This window comes from Echiichthys vipera (assembly GCF_963691815.1).
Source record: "Echiichthys vipera genome assembly, chromosome: 8".
Taxonomy (NCBI): Eukaryota; Metazoa; Chordata; class Actinopteri; order Perciformes; family Trachinidae; genus Echiichthys; species Echiichthys vipera.
The window spans coordinates 2,402,520-2,421,804 of NC_139833.1; the positions used below are offsets into that span (position 1 = coordinate 2,402,520).

At 46.2% G+C, this 19,285-nt stretch overlaps 2 protein-coding genes across 8 annotated transcripts; both read right to left on the reverse strand.

Annotated features, from left to right (window-relative positions):
- Positions 1 to 327: 327 nt before the first annotated feature.
- LOC310949965 (uncharacterized protein) lies at positions 328 to 8,255 on the reverse strand. Of its 5 annotated transcripts, none has more exons than XM_083917597.1 (7): positions 8,196 to 8,255; positions 4,734 to 4,947; positions 4,524 to 4,634; positions 4,312 to 4,368; positions 3,335 to 3,499; positions 2,972 to 3,088; positions 328 to 930 (listed from the first exon to the last, which is right to left on the reverse strand). In XM_083917597.1, exons 2-7 carry the CDS (start codon positions 4,902 to 4,904, stop codon positions 862 to 864), a joined length of 690 nt encoding a protein of 229 aa, XP_083773723.1. In that variant the 5' UTR covers positions 4,905 to 4,947; positions 8,196 to 8,255; the 3' UTR covers positions 328 to 861. The 5 variants fall into 5 exon arrangements, with proteins under 5 accessions (XP_083773723.1, XP_083773724.1, XP_083773722.1 ...); XM_083917598.1 differs by having other exon boundaries at positions 4,734 to 4,913; positions 8,196 to 8,253; XM_083917596.1 differs by lacking the exon at positions 8,196 to 8,255 and adding an exon at positions 7,872 to 7,919 and having other exon boundaries at positions 4,734 to 4,913.
- Positions 8,256 to 8,774: 519 nt separating this feature from the next.
- Positions 8,775 to 17,906, reverse strand: LOC310950583 (uncharacterized protein). 3 transcript variants are annotated; one of them, XM_083918479.1, is made up of 9 exons: positions 17,792 to 17,892; positions 17,394 to 17,591; positions 16,554 to 16,769; positions 16,355 to 16,465; positions 13,324 to 13,380; positions 13,045 to 13,160; positions 11,625 to 11,697; positions 10,378 to 10,494; positions 8,775 to 8,871 (listed from the first exon to the last, which is right to left on the reverse strand). In XM_083918479.1, the coding sequence occupies exons 3-9, from the start codon at positions 16,611 to 16,613 to the stop codon at positions 8,830 to 8,832; spliced, it is 576 nt and encodes a 191-aa protein (XP_083774605.1). In that variant the 5' UTR covers positions 16,614 to 16,769; positions 17,394 to 17,591; positions 17,792 to 17,892; the 3' UTR covers positions 8,775 to 8,829. The 3 variants fall into 3 exon arrangements, with proteins under 3 accessions (XP_083774605.1, XP_083774604.1, XP_083774606.1); XM_083918478.1 differs by having other exon boundaries at positions 17,394 to 17,605; positions 17,792 to 17,880; XM_083918480.1 differs by lacking the exon at positions 17,394 to 17,591 and having other exon boundaries at positions 17,792 to 17,906.
- Between the last annotated feature and the right edge of the window lie 1,379 nt (positions 17,907 to 19,285).

A 19,285-nucleotide genomic window follows, 5' to 3' on the forward strand; every position in this document is an offset into this window, starting at 1 on the left:
TATTATGGTTATTATTTAGTCTGTTTCTGTGACATTTTACTTAAAACACACAAACACACACAGACACACACACACAATACTTAACCAACTGCCTGTGGGTAAAAGGTGCCCGGTGGTGTCTTTGACCCTCTTCACTTCACAGTTACAGAAGTTTAATTATATTTAATTGTTTCACATCAGAACTTAACTTTAATGTGTTTGTGTTTACTTCACTTGGACCACAGACACATAGTTCCCTCCTGTATATATATATATATATATATATATATATATATATATATATATATTCAGTATAATATTTAGTACATACTCCTGACAGATGATAGCTCACTATAAACCATTTTATTCAGTGTAAACTTCGGATTATAAATCATATTCTTGATGAATAAAGAGATGTTTCCTAGCACAAGTTAAAGGGGATACCAATGATTTCAGACTGATTTGAGAAAGTGAGGCATCACAAAATGTTTCCCTCTCTTAAATGTAAAGTCTCTGCCCCTCTGACGTCACGCTTTTGATTTTGTATCAGAAAATTCACAGGTTTTTATTTTCATAGGAAAAGTTTTATGGATACACAAATACCCACTGCAGTGGCATCCATGTCATTTTGATTTAAATTAATACAATGTCATTATTGAAATGATTAAAACACCCAAAATAATAATAATAAAAACTCATAATTTGTATTTTGAATCAAGCAAGAGCACTTTAAAACATAATTCACAGGCTGATTTAAAAACATCAATAACATTGATTCAGACTAAAGGTTTGATAAAATTGTTGTTGTGTAATTTTTGTTTTGAATTTTGCTGATATAGGATTATTATTATTATACTCCAACATGTTTGTGTCTGCGTGGTTTTAAGCACCAGGACTGTTCATGAGGACTTCCTTCAACACTGTCTGAGTATCGTCCTCACCGCTGCCCCCCTGCGGACACACAACAAAGTGACACTTTTATAAAGTAACCTGAAAAAGTGTGTGTACACTACAAGCTGTTACCACATATACTGTACACCTACTACATTACTGAAGCCAGGAACACTGCTATAAGTATTATTACCGTGCATTCTCACACACACACACACACACACACACACACACACAATTAATGGAATGATGGCAGAGCGAAGGGGTTGCCAGTGACCAGCGCAGTTGGGGATTCGGTGCCTTGCTCTGAGAGGAGATGAACTGGCACCTCTCCAGCCACCAGTCCACGCTCCATTCATGGGCCTCACAGGGACTCGAACCGGCAACCCTCCAGTTCCCAGACAAGTCACCTATGTACTGAGCTACTGCCGCCCCAAAAACAATGGAGGCGATCGCCCAGAACACGAGTATCGCGTCGCTAGCTCACATTTGTCAGGTAGCTTCAATCGCAGGTAGCAGCCGAGGCGGCTAGCTAACTGAAGCTAACCCCGGCTCAGCCTACTCTGCTGTTGTGCTAAACGGACGTTATGCTAACGCTAACAGGGATCTTAATGCTTTTAAAAGAACAGAAATGAGCTCTCAGAGGAAGTGAGTCGTTGTGTTGTAGTGAGATCAGGCCGTCAGTGATTTAACCTCCGTAGCTGCACAGGTGCTGCCCAATTTCTGGGAGATCAAACCGGGATACGCTTCACTCTTCACTGACGGCTTTCTTCTTCGCTGTCGCTTCAAAAGTTAAAATTTTTCAACTTCAAGCGTCACACGCGATGAGGGCGATGGGGCGATGGATGCGATGGACGCTTCATCGTATCGCTCACATCGCGTGTCATCGCGTCGTTTACATTGATTTTGAATGGCAGCTTGACGGTTAGTGACGGTTGCACGGTTAGTCACCATCTTCGCTTGGGTTGTGCGGTGGTGTGTTCGCCTCGGTTCGTACCTCGTTCTTCCTCAGGTTCTTCCCACAACCAAGTCACCAATGCATCACAAAACAAACAACGCGAGGACACAAAGAGGAAGACTGAAGAATTAAAGTAATAAAAACTAAAACTGAGAAGAACTTTCAATGGACCTGAGGAGGATCTGGTATGGTATTGACTAACAGACCAACCCTGTGAACACGGACGGGTTGGCCTGGTGCCCCCCTCAGACAGAAGTCGGAGGGCGCACTCCCACTGTGCCTCCGTACCGTGCCCACACACGTTTCACGGCTAAAGTCTGGTTCCTTTGACCAGTGTGAGTGCAACCGTACCACGTCTAGGAGCGACACGATTCTAAGTCACGGCCCTTTTGACCAAACTGCGTGGCTCGTTGGTCTAGGGGTATGATTCTCGCTTCGGGTGCGAGAGGTCCCGGGTTCAAATCCCGGACGAGCCCTAACTGAAATAAGTAAAGGAGTCCCCTCCAACACGTACAATGTGTCAGATCAGCACATGATGCACATCATTTAATCTTAATTGGGGCGGCAGTAGCTCAGTCCATAGGTGACTTGGCTGGGAACCGTAGGGTTGCTGGTTCAAGTCCCTGTGTGGACCAACTAAGGCGTGGACTAGTGCTGGAGGTACCAGTTCATCTCCTGGGCACTGCTGAGGTTCTGTTGAGCAAGGCACCGAACCTCCAACTGCTCGGGGCGCTGGCAGCCCCCTCGCTCTAACATCTCTCCTTAATTGCATGCATAGGTCCTGTCTGTGCATGTGTGCATTTTGGGCCTGAGTCGTTGTGTTGTAGTGAGATCAGGCCGACAGTGATTTAACCTCCGTAGCTGCACAGATGCTGCCCGATCTCTGGGAGATCAGACCGGGATATGCTTCACTCTTCACTGACGGCCTTCTTCCTCTTCTTCTTCTTCGCTGTTGCTTGAAAAATTAAAATTTTTCAACTTCAAGCGTCACACGCGATGGATGCGACGGACGCTACATCGTATTGTTCTTATCGCTCACATCGCGCGTCATCGCGTCATTTACACTGATTTTGAATGGCAGCATGACAGTTAGTCACCATCTTCGCTCGGGTTGTGCGGTGGTGTGTTCGCCTCGGTTCATACCTCGTTCTTCCTCAGGTTGGCCAGAGCCCGGATGCCCAGAACAGTGACGCTGATGCACACACAAAGCTGCAGAACAGCCATGACTATCATGGTAATGTCCATGGCTGTCACCAAACGCTGATGGAGAAGAAATACAGAGATTTAATCCTCACTTTGGAACGTGAGTATTAGTGATTTATGAGGTACAAACACGCGATAAAGACATTCTAACACTGTGAAAGTGCCAACGTCTGTTTTAAATTACACTGTCAAGACTTCACTGGATGCTAAATAGTGCAGGGTTGTGTTTTCCAGTTTAATTTACAATAAATGAACAGACAAAAAATACACAATAAAAGCTTTTTCTTTTAAAAGTACGCTTACCTGGAAATAGTATTGCACATATATGCAGTTATTATTAAAAGAGCCCGCGCCCCAGCTGTCACAGAATCTGGCATTAGAGACATCTGCCATGTCGATGGCGTACATCACGACGCCAATAACAGAGAAGACCGATCCAAAGACGTTCATCAACACAGCAAAGCCCACCTGAGAGGAAAGACAAACATTCTATCCGTTACAGTATGTCGTGTTCACACCGGACACTTTTCTCATGTATCCGGCGGCGTGGTCACATACGAAGTCAATGCAAATGGACGTGAATTCACGACAGGCGAAGCGAACAATGCAAATGGCGCAATTTGAAACACGTAATTCACATCATTTGCTTATCCACGCGAGTTCAATTCGAATTGTGCAAATTTTTTGAACACAACATTAGAGCGATGTTGGATCCGTTTCCAACACCGATGCCATCAGGCCCACCTGAAAGGGCCTTAAGGGCGCACTCACACTGTCCTTCCGCCCAGCGCCCCGTGCTTTAGGGTCCTTGTCCCCCCCTCCAGGCCTGTTTGTACTCACACTACCTGGGCCTCGGAGAATGCTTCTTGCTGCCTATACGTCATCACGCCGTAACACGTCACACGCATTGATGACGTCATGGCGATGCGTGGCTTTGTTTCCAGATCTTTCCGTAGACCTCGGAGTTTTTGTGCGTCTTGTCGACTGTTTTTGAATCTTTTCATCGACCAAATCTGCAGTAAACACTCCACCTCCACATCACACCATTTTCTTTCTATGTCGAACAGGCGCACAGGAAATGACGTGAGAGCCGCTGTAGGCGTCGTGCTCGTGCTCGTACACGTGCGCACGCGCATTACAAAAGCCCACCTCTCCCAAACGGGCTGTGGACGCGGAGCGGTTGCACTCACACTGGTCAAACGAACTAGGCTCTACCCGAAAAAACCTGTTCTGGCCCGGTGCAGAAGGACAGTGTGAGTGCGCCCTAAGTCTTTACTTACCAAGCAACGAGAGGGAAACCTGTCGGCAACAATGGAGATGAGTCCAGCTGCGAAGAACTAGAGAAGACATTAGAGAAGAACAAGCAAACAAAACTCTTTATAAAACATTATCTTATATTCCCATGAATGAGTTCTGCTAATTGTGTCGGTCTGGCTAAAACAAGAACAAGAACCATCAGGACAGTTCCTGCACGGCAGCAGTTTTATTTTACCACGCCGCCGAGCCAGTAAGCAGCTCCCAGATGGGCAAAGTCCTCAGGATGATGGCTTATTCGTCCTGGGCCGAGCCCGATGTTGAACAGGCCCACCATGATCTGTATGGTCTGTGAAAGATTCAAAACTGTAACATCATGCTGTCCACGCTTAAACATCTCAAGACCACCACTTAATACTGCACTTTAAAGTATTTTAATGTCTCTCACCCCTAACACTGAGATCGTACGGGACTGCGTCAGCCCCTCGTTCACTGAGCAGCACTTGGGACTGTAGCAGAGAGCCCTGAGGATCTGACACAGCGGGGGAAGCATGCTCTTTCTGTCCGACGACACCGTGATCACAGTCGCCCCCTTGTCTTTGACAACAGTGACGGACATCTTTCACACCTGCAACACGACACGGAGATCTTGAGATGGACACCTGGATAGATGGAGCACTTATTAACCCACAACCAAGTCACCAATGCATCACAAAACAAACAACGTGAGGACAAGAAGAGGAAGACTGAAGAACTTTCAATGGACCCGAGGAGGATCTGGTATGGTATTGACTAACAGACCAACCCTGTGAACACGGACGGAGTCAGAGGGGTGGCCTGGTGCCCCCCTCAGACAGAAGTCGTGGGGCGCAATCCCACTGTTACTCTGTACCGTGCCCAAACACGTTTCACGGGTAAAGTCTGGTTCCTTTGACCAGTGTGAGTGCAACCGTACCACGTCTAGGAGAAACACGATTTCCATCCAAGGCCCGTTTTAATGGGACTATGTGGCTCGTTGGTCTAGGGGTATGATTCTCGCTTCGGGTGCGAGAGGTCCCGGGTTCAAATCCCGGACGAGCCCTAACTTTAAAACCCTCCAACACATGCAGCACATGTTGTACATCAGCTAAACTTAATTACAGAGGCAGAGGCTCAGTCCATAGGTGACTAGGCTGGGTTCAAGTCCCCGGATTGGTGGACTGGTGGCTGGAGAGGTGCCAGTTCATCATTGAGCAAGGCACCGAACCCGAAATCCCCAACTTCTCGGGGCGCTGGTCGTTGACATCGCTCCTTAATTGCATGTATATAGGTCCTGTTTGTGTATATAAAGAGTGAAAAAATTGAATTTCTAAATAAAGTGATTCTTCTAAACGTGCTTTTGTAAAGCTGAGGTCATTTCCTGTGCGCATAGAAAGAAGGAGGGACCATGCGCGGACATTTAACAACAATGGCGGTGAAAAGTTCACGTTGGTGTGATGCGGAGGTGGAGTACTGCAGATTTGGTCGATGAAAAGATTCAAAAACAGTCGACAAGACGCACAAAAACTCCGAGGTCTACGGAAAGATCTGGAAACAAAGCCACACATCGCCATGACGTCATCAATGCGTGTGACGTGTTACGGCGTGATGACGTATAGGCAGCAAGAAGCATTCTCCGAGGCCCAGGTAGTGTGAGTACAAACGGGCCTGGAGGGGGGGACAAGGACCCTAAAGCACGGGGCACGGGACGGAGGCACAGTGGGAGGGCGCCCTTGGTATCCTGGAGGGATTACTAAACGGGTTTAATACAGGACTTGGACCCTGGACCAGAGCCTCGGTACAAAGCCACTGTGACCATTTCTTGTTGGAAAGTCAAACGACCCCAAAGAGACGTGACTATTAGTCATGTACAGTTTACACACACGTCAAGAAACACATTTGTATCCATAACCTGCCCTCCGTCTTTAATGAGAGTGTGTCCCGGTCTGAACCCCACATTCAAAAGTTTCTGACATCATTGGAAAGTGCTTTGGAGCAGTGCGACTGAAGCTGCGACGGTTACTTCCTAAAGAACTCTTTTGATAATCTTTTGTCTGTCAGCTTTTTTCAATACCAATAAAAAAAACCAGTTCCGACTTCTCAAAAGTGATTTGTTTCGTTTCCCCGTTTCATTTCATTGTAAAGTGAATATTTGAGGGTTTTGGACGTCGGCGAGACGCGATTATGACACCTCGGTTTCTGCTTTTCTACTTTTTCTATTTACTTTTTTGCACTTTAGTCGGTGAGGTTGTTATGCACCATGTGTATGTATGTGTGTGTGTATCTCATCTCATCTTCAGCCTCTTATCCGGGGTCGGGTCTCAGGGGCAGCAGCTCCAGCAGGGGACCCCAAACTTCCCTTTCTTGGGCCACATTAACCAGCTCTAACTGGGGGATCCTGAGGCGTTCCCAGGCCAGTGTGGAGATCTAATCTCTCCACCTGGTCCTGGGTCTTCCCCGAGGCCTCCTCCCAGCTGGACGTGCCTGGAACACCTCCCTAGGGAGGCGCCCAGGGTTCATCCTTACCAGATGATCCTGAACCACCTCAACTGGCTCCTTTGTAGTGTATTTATATATGTAGTGTGTCGTCCTGTGCTTTGACGTCGCACTGAGGTCCTGGTTAAACACTTTCACGTTGCACTGTGTTTACAGCTGTTATGACTTTAAACCCTCTTGAGTCTTGAATCTTTATTTGGCATTTCCCACTATGGTTCCCACTGTGTCTACTGTGTCTAGTGTGTCTGGTGTTCCTTAAAACAAGTGATAAACTAGAGCCCAGCAGCTCCTCTGGGTGCCAAGGCAGAGCATGTTGTGGCTTCTGCAGAAGTCCCTCCCTCTGAAGCCGGATTACTGTAAATGAAAACCAGTCAAACAACGGCAGCCACTGATAAACACTCACAGCTACGCCAGCCAGACCTGAAGGATCTGACACTTCATAAGGTCCATAGGGACCATGGCGTCCATCGTCATCGGGGTCAAAACAAAACGTTTTCAGGTGCAGACACAGTTTTGGTTTTGGCGTTTGGAGGAAGGGACGTTTAAGTGTCCCAGAAAGGGGGCAGCACTTCCTGGTCTATAATAAAACTAAGACCCCCCCAAAAAAAGGGTGTGTTAAAGTCTGTGAAAATGAACACACACGCGCGCACGCACGCACGCACACACACACACACACACACACACACACACACACACACAGACACACACCAAAAAAACTTAATCAAAGTCCAATGACATCATCTTTCTTCCCATAACGCTCCATAAAAACCATGAGAACTGAAACATCCACACACACACACGCACGCGCGCACGCACACACACACACACACACACACACACACACGTACACACACACACAGACACACACCAAAAAAACTTAATCAAAGTCCAATGACATCATCTTTCTTCCCATAACGCTCCATAAAAACCATGAGAACTGAAACATCCACACACACGCACACGCACGCGCGCACGCACGCACGCACACACACACACACACACGCACACACACGCACACACACACGTTAAAAAAAGTCCAAAGTCCATAATGTTTCTGTGTGCAGAGACTCACCCGGTCTGTGTCTACACACTCCTGTAACTGCGACGCTTCTGTGAGTTCGGGTAGAAGCAATAAAACTGACACTTCCTGTCGCTCGTTTTATTTATGTGTTTCAAAATAAAAGCGTCGAAATCACCTGTAGCGCAGCAATTTAACTGAAACGGTACGTTTTCATTTAAGCACAGAAAAAAGATCATTTACAAGCAGATGGGGAACACTTGGCGCGCACACACACACACACACACACACGCACAAACAGGACCTATATACATATATATGGGGAACACTAATTATAATTATAATAATTATAAATAATTAATTATGCAGAGAACTCACCTGATCTGTGTCTACACACTCCTGTGACTGCAACAGTGACTGTAGTGTGTGCTCTGAGTTTAGGGAACAACACAACTGACACCTCCTGTCGCTCATTTGAATCCTTCAAAATAAGAGTCCGTACCAAACCATCAATTCTGTTTCCTTTAGTACAAAAACGATTTCACAGATTCCATCTTCTTTATTCTGGACTGGACACAGGTGTGTAAACAGACTGCACTGGGGCAGGTGAGAGCATCCGTAGTCCAAAGATCAGACAGAACACACTAAGAAACTACACTTTGTTTGGATTTGTATCTGACCTCCCCCCCAAAAACAACTAAGGTGTCTCTTTGTACTGTTTTTACCATTTTACATTCAAGCCAGTAAACTTAAAAAACTATACACAAGTAGAAAAAATAAACCTTGCATGCATGAAAAGAAAGTGTCCTTGTGATACGAAGCAGTTACCATTAGTTTCAGCGTGTGTGTGTGTGTGTGTGTGTGTGTGTGTGTGTGTGTGTGTGTGTGTGTGTGTGTGTGTGTGTGTGTGTGTGTGTGTGTGTGTGTGTGTGTGTGTGTGTGTGTGTGTGTGTGTGTGTGTAAAAGCACAGGTATCCAAAGTCTTGCTTGTGTGTGTTTGGTTGAAAGGACTTTAAGCATCAGGACTGGTCAGGAGGGCTTCCGTCATCTGTGTCTGTTAAAACAGAAAAACAGGTTTTAACAACTTTAATTCAGCCAAAACAGGGAAAAGTGGAGAATTCCACAATGTGACTCTCTGAAATTCATTTCATTCAGCCTGTGAATGTTCTCATGTGTCCAGGTCGTCGTTATCCTCAAAGCTATTTCCGTCAAAAGCAACTGGACTTGGAAGACAGGAGAGCGAACTCCTCAGGCCTGGACGCCGCGGTCCACTTACACCTCAAGGAGAAAGCCCACTGCTTTGATGACAACAGTGTCAAAATCCTGGACAGAGAGGACAGATGGTTTGAAAGAGGAGGAAAAGAAGCATCTATGTAAAAGTAGAGAAACCATCTCTAACCAGAGGAGGAGGTCTGAGACTCCAGGACCAGGACCAGGCTGGGACTGGACCATCTCTAACCAGAGGAGGAGGTCTGAGACACCACTTCTCTCCAGTTTACAATGCTGCCCTTTCATCCCTTCATTCAACAATCCAACCTCAGAGAACAACTGTTCACAAACGTCCTCCTGTGACTCCAACCACTGTCGTTCAGACTCAATAGAGCACTAACCAAGTCCAGACCTACCTCCACCAACGACTGGTCAAACGGTCAAAAATCACAGATTTAATCCGAGACAACCAGGCGTCAACTAGGGCTGCAGGTGAGTTGACAGTTGACGTCATCTCATGGAGAAGTGTATAAAGAGCATGGCACCTTTTGGGGCATTTCATCCGTCGTTTCACGCCCTGTTGTGATACCTAACGCTTCTGATCAGGACCCCTTGGCAGCACTTCTTCACTTCTACACACTGTACTGCATAGTGCTATAAGTCAAACTATGACTACAAGCACGGTTTTAAACACCAAGTTAACGTTATGACATCAAACAAACTACTCAGTTATGTTCAGGCAACAAAACAACGTGGTTAGGTTCATGAAAAATATTCTGGTTTCGGTTTAAATAAGTAAGTTAAATAATAATAAATCAGTAAATGAAAATAATGTGATCTGCGACGCACTGATCCACCTCCCTACACTGTTTTCCCCGCTCTTTATACTAGGCCACAATATGGGTCATTCATTCATTCATCTTCAGCCTCTTGTCCCTGTCGTGGTCGCGGGGGGCTGGAGCCGATTCCAGCTGACATCGGGCGTGAGGCGGGGTCCACCCTGGACAGGACGCCAGTCTATCACAGGGCACATAGAGACGAACAGAGACAGACAACCATTCACACCTACGGGTGATTTAGAGTCATCAATGAACCCAACACCTGCACGTCTTTGGACTGTGGGAGGAAACCGGAGAACCCGGAGAAAACCCATGCAGACACGGAGCACAAACACACAGCCCGCCCCAGTCGGGATTCGAACCAGGAACAGTGCTAACCACCATGCCACCGTGTCGCCCTACAATATGGGTCAGTGGAGGCTAAATGGGGTGAAATGCCACACGAGATTTGAAGATAACACATTAAATGTCTTAAGAAATTGGTGTGTTATTCATGCGCCATTGGTTTATACCTCTTCCTTCTTCCTGCGGACCACGGCCTCGATGCCCAGAGCGGCAACGCTGATGCAGACGCACAGCTGCAGAACAGCCAGGACGATCATAGTAGCGTCCATGGCTGTCAACAAACGCTGAAGTAGACGAGAAAAAATAAAGAATTTCAATCAGAAAAGGTTTGAACTTCGCTTTGAAATGTGAGTGTTAATGATTTACGAGGTATAGCCGTGATGTACAGTTACAGTTAACATTAACTGACAAGGTTAGAAAACGTCTATGTTTGTGTCATTGTTCACCAATCCCATTTAAAAGACAACAATAAATTATAATACATCTTATTCTTCTATGGTATAGAGCAGCGGTGTCAAACTCCAGCTCACAGTGGGACAAATTTAAAGTCTGCATATGTGCATATTCCCTTCTCTCCAGATGTGTAACGTTGAACCTTTCCAGTGCAGGTCCTTGTTCTTGTCGTGGTGTTTCTTCTGTTTGATTCTTTGGTTACAGCCACGGTGACAAACAGCTCTTTACCTTCACACACAGATCATCTGCTGAAAGCTCCTGTCCTCCATCTTTGTTTGGGTCGTTTTTGGGTCGTTTTCATCTGTTTTTAGTCGTTTTGTCATGTTTTTGTGGTGTTTTGCGTCTGTTTTTAGTTGTTTTGTCATGTTTTTGTGGTGTTTTGCATCTGTTTTTAGTCTTTTTGTTATGTTTTTGTGGTGTTTTGCATCTGTTTTTAGTCATTTTGTCACGTTTTTTATGATGTTTTGCGTCTGTTTTTACTCGTTTTGTCACTTTTTTGTGGTGTTTTCATCTTTCTTTACTGAAAAAGAAAAAAAAAAGACAGATCATCTGCCTCCCACCGCTGCTGAAAGATCCTGTCCTCCATCTTTCTTTGGGTCGTTTTTGGGGAGGGGTGGATTCAGTGTGTCTGCAGAGACTGGTAGCATGGATGCTCATGTTTGTGAACAGAAAAGTAGACGTGGATGTGCTTTATACTCGTGGACCAGCTCTCAGAGAACCTTGATATGATCTTGCGGGCCAAATATAATTACACCGTGGACCAGATCTGAGTTTGACACCCCTGCTATAGACCATTGCTGTCCATATATTATTAAAAGCACTCCACATTAGAGCACCAAATGTGTGTTAATCCACATCTGAAAAATAAAAATGCTCTACATTGACTCCTGTTTGTGTACTTTACTAAAGTCTAAAGGCTTTTCATAGGGTTTGTTGACAATGAGAAAAAAAGCATCCTTACCTGGACAAAGTATGCCACGTTCTTGCAATTTCCAGCTTCACTAAGTATAAATATGCGGTATGGACTCATTAACCTACGAGAAACGCAAACAGACATCATCAACGCCTCTATACAAAAGCGTATCTACCCAACAGCATGGAAGTTACACATAATGAAACCGTTTTTTTAAAGCTGGAAACTCACATTAAGTAAATAACTCCAATAAACCCCGGTCATCTCAACAGTTCCTGAAAAGGTTGTGATGGACTAACTTCATATTTTTACTGGTACGGTCCGAGCAAATCTCTCAGAGGTGGCAGCAAGACATCAGAGAGATTCAGGTATTTCAGGAACTGTCAACCACAATATCTTACTCTCTAAACTTTCTGATTGTATCTTTTCTTCAAATGTCTTTAAGGGCGCACTCACTCTGTCCATCCGTACCGTGCCCAAGCACGTTTCACGGCTAAGGTCTGGTTCCTTTGACCAGTGTGAGTGCAACCGTAGGGGCGGTACGCTTGCCGCCCACGGCCCGTTTGGGAGAGGTGGGCTTTTGTAGTTCAACTTCCAGTTGAGGTGGTTCAGGATCATCTGGTAAGGATGAACCCTGGGCGCCTCCCTAGGGAGGTGTTCAGGCACGTCCAGCTGGGAGGAGGCCTCGGGGAAGACCCAGGACCAGGTGGAGAGATTAGATCTCCACACTGGCCTGGGAACGCCTCAGGATCCCCCAGTTAGAGCTGGTTAATGTGGCCCGGGAAAGGGAAGTTTGGGGTCCCCTGCTAAAGCTGCTGCCCCCGAGACCTGACCCCGGATAAGAGGCTGAAGATGAGATGAGATGAGATGGGCTTTAGTAAAGCACGTTTGCACATGTACGAGCACGAGCGTGCGCACGTGTACGAGCACGAGGCCTACGGCGGTTCTGAGGTCATTTCCTCTGCGCCTGTTGGGACATAGAAAAAAGAAGGAGGGACCATGCGCGGACATTTCAAACAATGGCGGTGAAAGGTTCACGTTGGTGTGATGCGGAGGTGGAGTGTTTACTGCAGATTTGGTCGATGAAAAGATTCAAAAACAGTCGACAAGACGCACAAAAACTCCGAGGTCTACGGAAAGATTTGTAAACAAAGCCACGCATCGCCATGACGTCATCAATGCGTGTGACGTGTTACGGCGTGATGACGTAGAGGCAGCAAGAAGCATTCGCCGAGGCCCAGGTAGTGTGAGTACAAACGGGCCTGGAGGGGGGGACAAGGACCCTAAAGCAAGGGGCACGGGACGGAGGCACAGTGGGAGTGCGCCCTAAGTCATCAGACAGCAATGAATAATGTTCTGTCATCTCCAAGAATGAACATGAGTGGTGTCCCACAGGGATCTATTCTTGGCCCTTTACTCTTCAGTCAACAAACAAACATACAGAAACTAAAACAAACCAAGTCCCTACCTGGTCCAGTCACACATTTCCTCACCAGGGGGCTCCACCACGTCTCGGACATACAGCGCGATGCCGACGATGGCGAAGACAGATCCGATAACGTTCACACACACAGCAAAGCCCACCTGAACGTGAAGACGCCATTATTCTTTAGACAGCGCTCCATCACAGCGAGGGTGACAGCCATTACTGTCCACATCCAACACCACCATCTCACTTTTCCTTTCCCAGTTAAATCCTCATCAGCGAGAACAAAAAGGGTTTCCACGTCTGAAAGTCTGAACTTACCAGGCAAAGAGAGGGGAACCGGCCGGCAAGAAGGGACATGACTCCAGCTATGATGAACTGAAGAGAGGAGAAATGATCACAATCAATAAAAAGTTAATTAAAGCTGTTAAATCCTAATGGTGGACTGTAACTTAATACCTTTACTCAAGTAGCTGCTGCGCTCAAGTGCAAATACGAGGGACGGGACTTCACTAGATTTCTATCCCACTACATCTCACGAGCAAATATTGACCTTTTTCTTCTGCTATTTTTTTTTCTACTACTACTCAATTCAATTCATAACAACAAAAACAGTATTAAAAATATAGACTAAAATATTCTTCAACCACTTTGAAGACACTGTAGAGATGACGGGGGACTGTTGAGAGATGGAAACTCCTCCAGTGAGCTGTTGTTCCTCCTCTACAACACTTTGTACCGGCCTTTGCTCGTCGGCTGGTAGGAATATTGTAATCTGATGAGCTCTTCCTTGATTAACCGCGTAATCTCTGTTTTGGCTTTCTGCAAAGCCAGTTCATTCGCACTTTCAATAGCCAGGTAGATGCGATAACAAAAGTGATCTCAGGACACTTTACAGAGTAGGTAAAGACCACACTCTATGACTTATTTATGATTTACAGAGAACCAACAATTCCCCCGTAGAGTACGGTGGCGTTGAAAACCTTCACTATAACAGACAGGAACGTCAGACAGACCCAGCTCTGTGGAGGACGCACATCTGTCTGCACCGGAGAGAGGAAGAGAAGGAGAGAGAGAGAGAGAAAAGACGGACAGATGGACAGAGAGACAAAGACAGACACAAAGACAGAGACGCATTTTCAGTAACTATTATAATATCTATAGTAATGTGAATATGACTTATTAATACAGCAGAACAGTAGAAACAAGCACAGCTAAGGTGATGAAACAACTAAAATCAGACGCAAAACAAGGTGACAGATTATGAAAATGATAATAATTATGGTGGCAAACATGATCAATAATGAGTAGCGGCAATAGCAGCTACGATACAGCGAGACACACCACAGATGGTGTTTTTATGGCTACAAATATATAATTTATATGACTAATAGCAGCAGGAAGCGTCATGCAGGACCACGGCAGCAGGGACCACCACCATCAGCAGAGACCTGCACACAGGACCACGGCAGCAGGCACCACCACCATCAGCAGAGACCTGCACACAGGACCACGGCAGCAGGCACCACCACCATCAGCAGAGACCTGCACACAGGACCACGGCAGCAGGCACCACCACCATCAGCAGAGACCTGCACACAGGACCAGGGCAGCAGGCACCACCACCATCAGCAGAGACCTGCACACAGGACCAGGGCAGCAGGCACCACCACCATCAGCAGAGACCTGCACACAGGACCACGGCAGCAGGCACCACCACCATCAGCAGAGACCTGCACACAGGACCAGGGCAGCAGGCACCACCACCATCAGCAGAGACCTGCACACAGGACCACGGCAGCAGGCACCACCGTCATCAGCAGAGACCTGCACACAGGACCACGGCAGCAGGCACCACCACGATCAGCAGAGACCTGCACACAGGACCACGGCAGCAGGCACCACCACCATCAGCAGAGACCTGAGAGACGACAAAGCACAAACAACTCCAGGGAAGAAGTTGAATTGCATGCACCGATGAGACATGAATGATTCCCACTGTAATGATTTTTCATACGTTACAGTTTGAACCCTTTAGCTCCAAATCTGAATGTTCCTGATAAAGTGAAGGACGAACTTCTTCTCAAGGTAAATAAACTATACACATCCTGCAGCAGGCAGTGAAATGCAACACACACATTAATGCAGCAGTAATATTAATCCCAAAACATCGTCCTATAGCAGGGGTCTGCAACCTTCACTATCAAAAGAGCCATTTTGCCTCTTCCACCAGATAAAATGTGTCTGGAGCCGCAAAACATATTTGACGCCACAGCTTATAAAGGTTTATATATAAAGTTACTGTTTCCTGGCTTTGTTACCTGTCCTTAAACTTTGGTTGTTCTCTACTTTCTCACCACATATCAGGCACACAGGTGAGACACAATCATGTGAAAGCAAATTAATACGTCCACGAAACACTATTTTCCTCGCTATTTTTTTTTTGGGGGGGGTTTATCCAGCAGCAGTGCGGGTAACCAACTCCAGTTTAGCCTCCTGCAGTAACAGGCGCTGGGCTGTAGACCAAGGATGTGATGCATATTTCAGTTTCACCTAATATTGTTTCAATATCACCTTGAACTCCAAGTTTAAATGTTTTCCCTTGTCCACTGTGCAACAAAACACGTTATTTACACATTGTTTATATGTTTTGTGCCAAAGCTACAGGGAGACACTGATAAGGGGCTGAAGGGTTGCAGACCCCTGTCCGATAGTAAACACTGACAGAGAACAATATCTGCATTTTGATTCTTTAACGAGAAAACTTAAATACTTTAAAGTTTAGCTTTTAATTGATGTTTTGAACGCAGGACTTTTTTGTAGTGAAGAAGAAGAATTCCTTTATTCGTCCCGCAATGGGGACATTTTTTCATTTTACACACACACACACACACACACACACACACACACACACACACACACACACACACACACACACACACACACACACACACACACACACACACACACACACACACACACACACACACACACACACACACACACACACACACACACACACACACACACACACACACACACACACACACACACACACACACACACACACGCACACACGCACACACACACACACACACGTACAGACAGGACCTATACACATGCAATTAATGGAGAGATGTCAGAGCGAGGGGGCTGCCAGTGACCGGCGCCCCGAGCAGTTGGGGATCCTCCAGTTCTCAGCCAAGTCACCTATGGACTGAGCTACTCCCGCAGTGGAGTTGTGTCAGTTGTGTTGTAGAAGTACTTTTACTTAATTAAAGGATTTTACTACTTCCACCACTGTGAAATCCTTCTTTTGCTTTAAAAAGGTAATAAAACAACGTCCTTTTACCACAGCACCCAGCCAGTAAGCCGCTCCCAAGCTGCTCAGATCCTCGGGATTCGTCTTTATCCGCCCCGGTCCGAGCCCGATGTTGAACAGGCCCACCATGATCTGTAGAGTCTGTCAAAGATTCAAAAGGATTTAACCTCAGTGTCTTACATTTAACATCTTAAGACCACCATTACCAATGCATTTGAACGCCTCTCACCCCAAGAGCCGCGGTTACATGGGTCTGCATCCGCCCCTGGAGGATGCGCGGCGGTAACATGCTCGTCCTACAGGCGCCGACTTGTCTTTCAAAACACTGATGGAAATCTTCCCACACCTTTGGAGATGGCAGGTTGCGTGAAGGAGAAATAAAACTATTTGGGTTTTCTCACGCTGGAAGGATGAATAATGGGCGGGGCCAGAGGGGCGGCACAAGCTGTCAATCAAACAGATACACAGAAGCAACTTACAGGAGAAACCAAACAACTGAAAAGGGACACAAATCAGCTAAAAAGGGACTTCTGCACTGATTACTGTGGCCAGAATTAAAACTTTAAGTTGTGGACTCACTGAGTAAGTCGCAGCAACGTGACCCAGCCACTGTTCCAGGTATTCAACACCTTTAAGAAGGTTCCCACGAATTATTCTGCCTATCACCGCGTGAAGAATAATAAGTATCACCCACAGGTTTAGGTTCACAAACAGGTTTGGACAGCTAGGCGGAGGTCGGTTCAGTTTCCCATGGTGCTTAATCTGTGTGTGCCATGTGAACATGTTCAAATCAAATCAACCTTTATTTATTTATTTGGTGCTTTTCATACAGAAAGTATCGCAAAGTGCCAAGTTACAGAGACGTACAGAGAAAGAGAACCCAACCCTCCCACAGTCATGCACAGCGACACACACACATATGTATACGCTCATACACACATTCACACACACACACAGCCACGCTGACACACAGACACACACACTCACACCTACACAAACACTAGCTGTCACTACAGAGACATGGCCGGGCAGAGAGACTTGAGGTACAGAGGAGGCTAGAGGAAGCTACCTTTGGGGGGGTCAACCACACCGGGAGAGATCCCAGTCCAAGGTCACAGAGACCACCGCCACAGAGACCACCGCCACAGAGACCACCGCCACAGAGACCCCCCCAACCCGGGCAGACAGGAGCCTCCACACCAAGGTGCAGCGGCTCCTCTAGTCGCCCGGGGCCAGACCAGAGACACCTCCCAATCCTTTAGGCCCCCTGAGGATGTTTTACTAGAGTTACCAAAAAAGGATACGATAAATGAGGAATCAGTGTCAACAAAAACACACCTTTAAACAAGTCATACATGTAAAATGTCTATAACAAATGAAGTTTGTAACATGTTTCTTCCCCTGACTCTCCTCTCTCTCTTACAGAGCATAAAGACAGGATTATTATAAAATCAGAAATATCCATACCAGCCAGCGTGGAGCTCAGTGAGCAGGTCGTCTTATTGTGAAGTTGAGATTATTCAGACTTGTGTGTTTTGTGAGCAGGTGACTCCCCCGGTCCGTTGCTTCAGACTCCCGTGACTGTGAGAGTCTGGGACGAGTTCAGGCAGCAACAAAACCCACAGTCTGCTTTCTGTCTCTGCTTTGATTTCTTCAAAATAAAAGCATCCACAAAAAGTAGGAACAGTCTCTGGTGTAAAAGAAGCAGACTTGTGCACATAGTGTGAGATTTTAAGGATTAGAGCTCTCTCTCATCTCATCTCATCTCATCTTCAGCCTCTTATCCGGGGTCAGGTCTCGGGGGCAGCAGCTTTAGCAGGGGACCCCAAACTTCCCTTTCCCGGGCCACATTAACCAGCTCTAACTGGGGGATCCTGAGGCGTTCCCAGGCCAGTGTGGAGATCTAATCTCTCCACCTGGTCCTGGGTCTTCCCCGAGGCCTCCTCCCAGCTGGACGTGCCTGGAACACCTCCCTAGGGAGGCGCCCAGGGTTCATCCTTACCAGATGATCCTGAACCACCTCAACTGGCTCCTTTCAACGCAAAATTCAAATTTATATATTTGAATTACAAGTTTGAAAATGACTACCTCTTAAAATAATAACTAAAATGTGCACTTTAGTCACAATGTTTCAGATCATTCATAACAAGGCGATGACGTTGGTTCGAGGGGCCCCCTGTGAATTTTTGCCCCTGGCTCCAACAGACTCTAACCAGCTCTAACTGGGGGATCCCGAGGCATTCCCAGGCCAGTGTGGAGATCTAATCTCTCCACCTGGTCCTGGGTCTTCCCCGAGGCCTCCTCCCAGCAAAATATAGAGCAATTTTGATTATTTTTAAGAAGAAGAAGAAGAAGAAAAACTGTATTGTCTGTCACAAGTGACAGAAATTCCTCTTTTTCAGGGCAGATTCAATTTACACCAAATAAATAAATACATACAAAACAGACAGTCCCAAACAACGACGATACAATAATGCCAAAAGATGCGAGCAGTGCAAAGACGTGACTGAGTGGAGTGAGATGTGTCGCCTATTTGTGACTGTTCAGTGTAAAAGGTGTGTGTAGTGTAATGAGAGATCTTAAGAAGAGTTAATTAGCTTAGCCTTAGCTATGCTAAGCTAAATCTATGGCTAAGTCCAATTTAATATGCTAGTTTTTAGCTCAATGCTAATCAGCTTAGCCTTAGCTATGCTAGTTATGCCAAGCTAGGCTATGGTTATAGCTGTAATCAATTTTAAATGCTAAGACTTAGATTAGCCTTTCAGGTAGCTATGCTATTTGGGCCTATAGCTAACGGCTATGTCCTCTCAGTTGGTGCTATCAGTTACAGCCCCCTCCTGTCTGGCAGTCACGTCGGGGTCACTAATTTATGGTAGAACAATGTATTATAAAATAGAAAGGTCTACAAGAAGGAGTCAGCAGAGACGTCTCACAGCTGTCGAGGAGAATTTATTAAATCAA

Bases quoted from the DNA above. Each gene is read 5' to 3' on its own strand.
- LOC310949965 (XM_083917597.1), bottom strand. From the start codon at position 4,904: ATGTCCGTCACTGTTGTCAAAGACAAGGGGGCGACTGTGATCACGGTG. The intron at 4,369-4,523 runs GTAAAATAAAAC...TGTCTTCTCTAG, and splicing joins CTTACTGGCTCGGCGGCGTG to TTCTTCGCAGCTGGACTCAT. The intron at 3,089-3,334 runs GTAAGCGTACTT...CTTCTCCATCAG, and splicing joins ATGTGCAATACTATTTCCAG to CGTTTGGTGACAGCCATGGA.
- LOC310950583 (XM_083918480.1), bottom strand. From the start codon at position 16,613: ATGTTACCGCCGCGCATCCTCCAGGGGCGGATGCAGACCCATGTAACC. The intron at 13,161-13,323 runs GTAAGTTCAGAC...CTTCACGTTCAG, and splicing joins GGTTCCCCTCTCTTTGCCTG to GTGGGCTTTGCTGTGTGTGT. The intron at 8,872-10,377 runs GTATAAACCAAT...CTGTTTTAACAG, and splicing joins TCCGCAGGAAGAAGGAAGAG to ACACAGATGACGGAAGCCCT.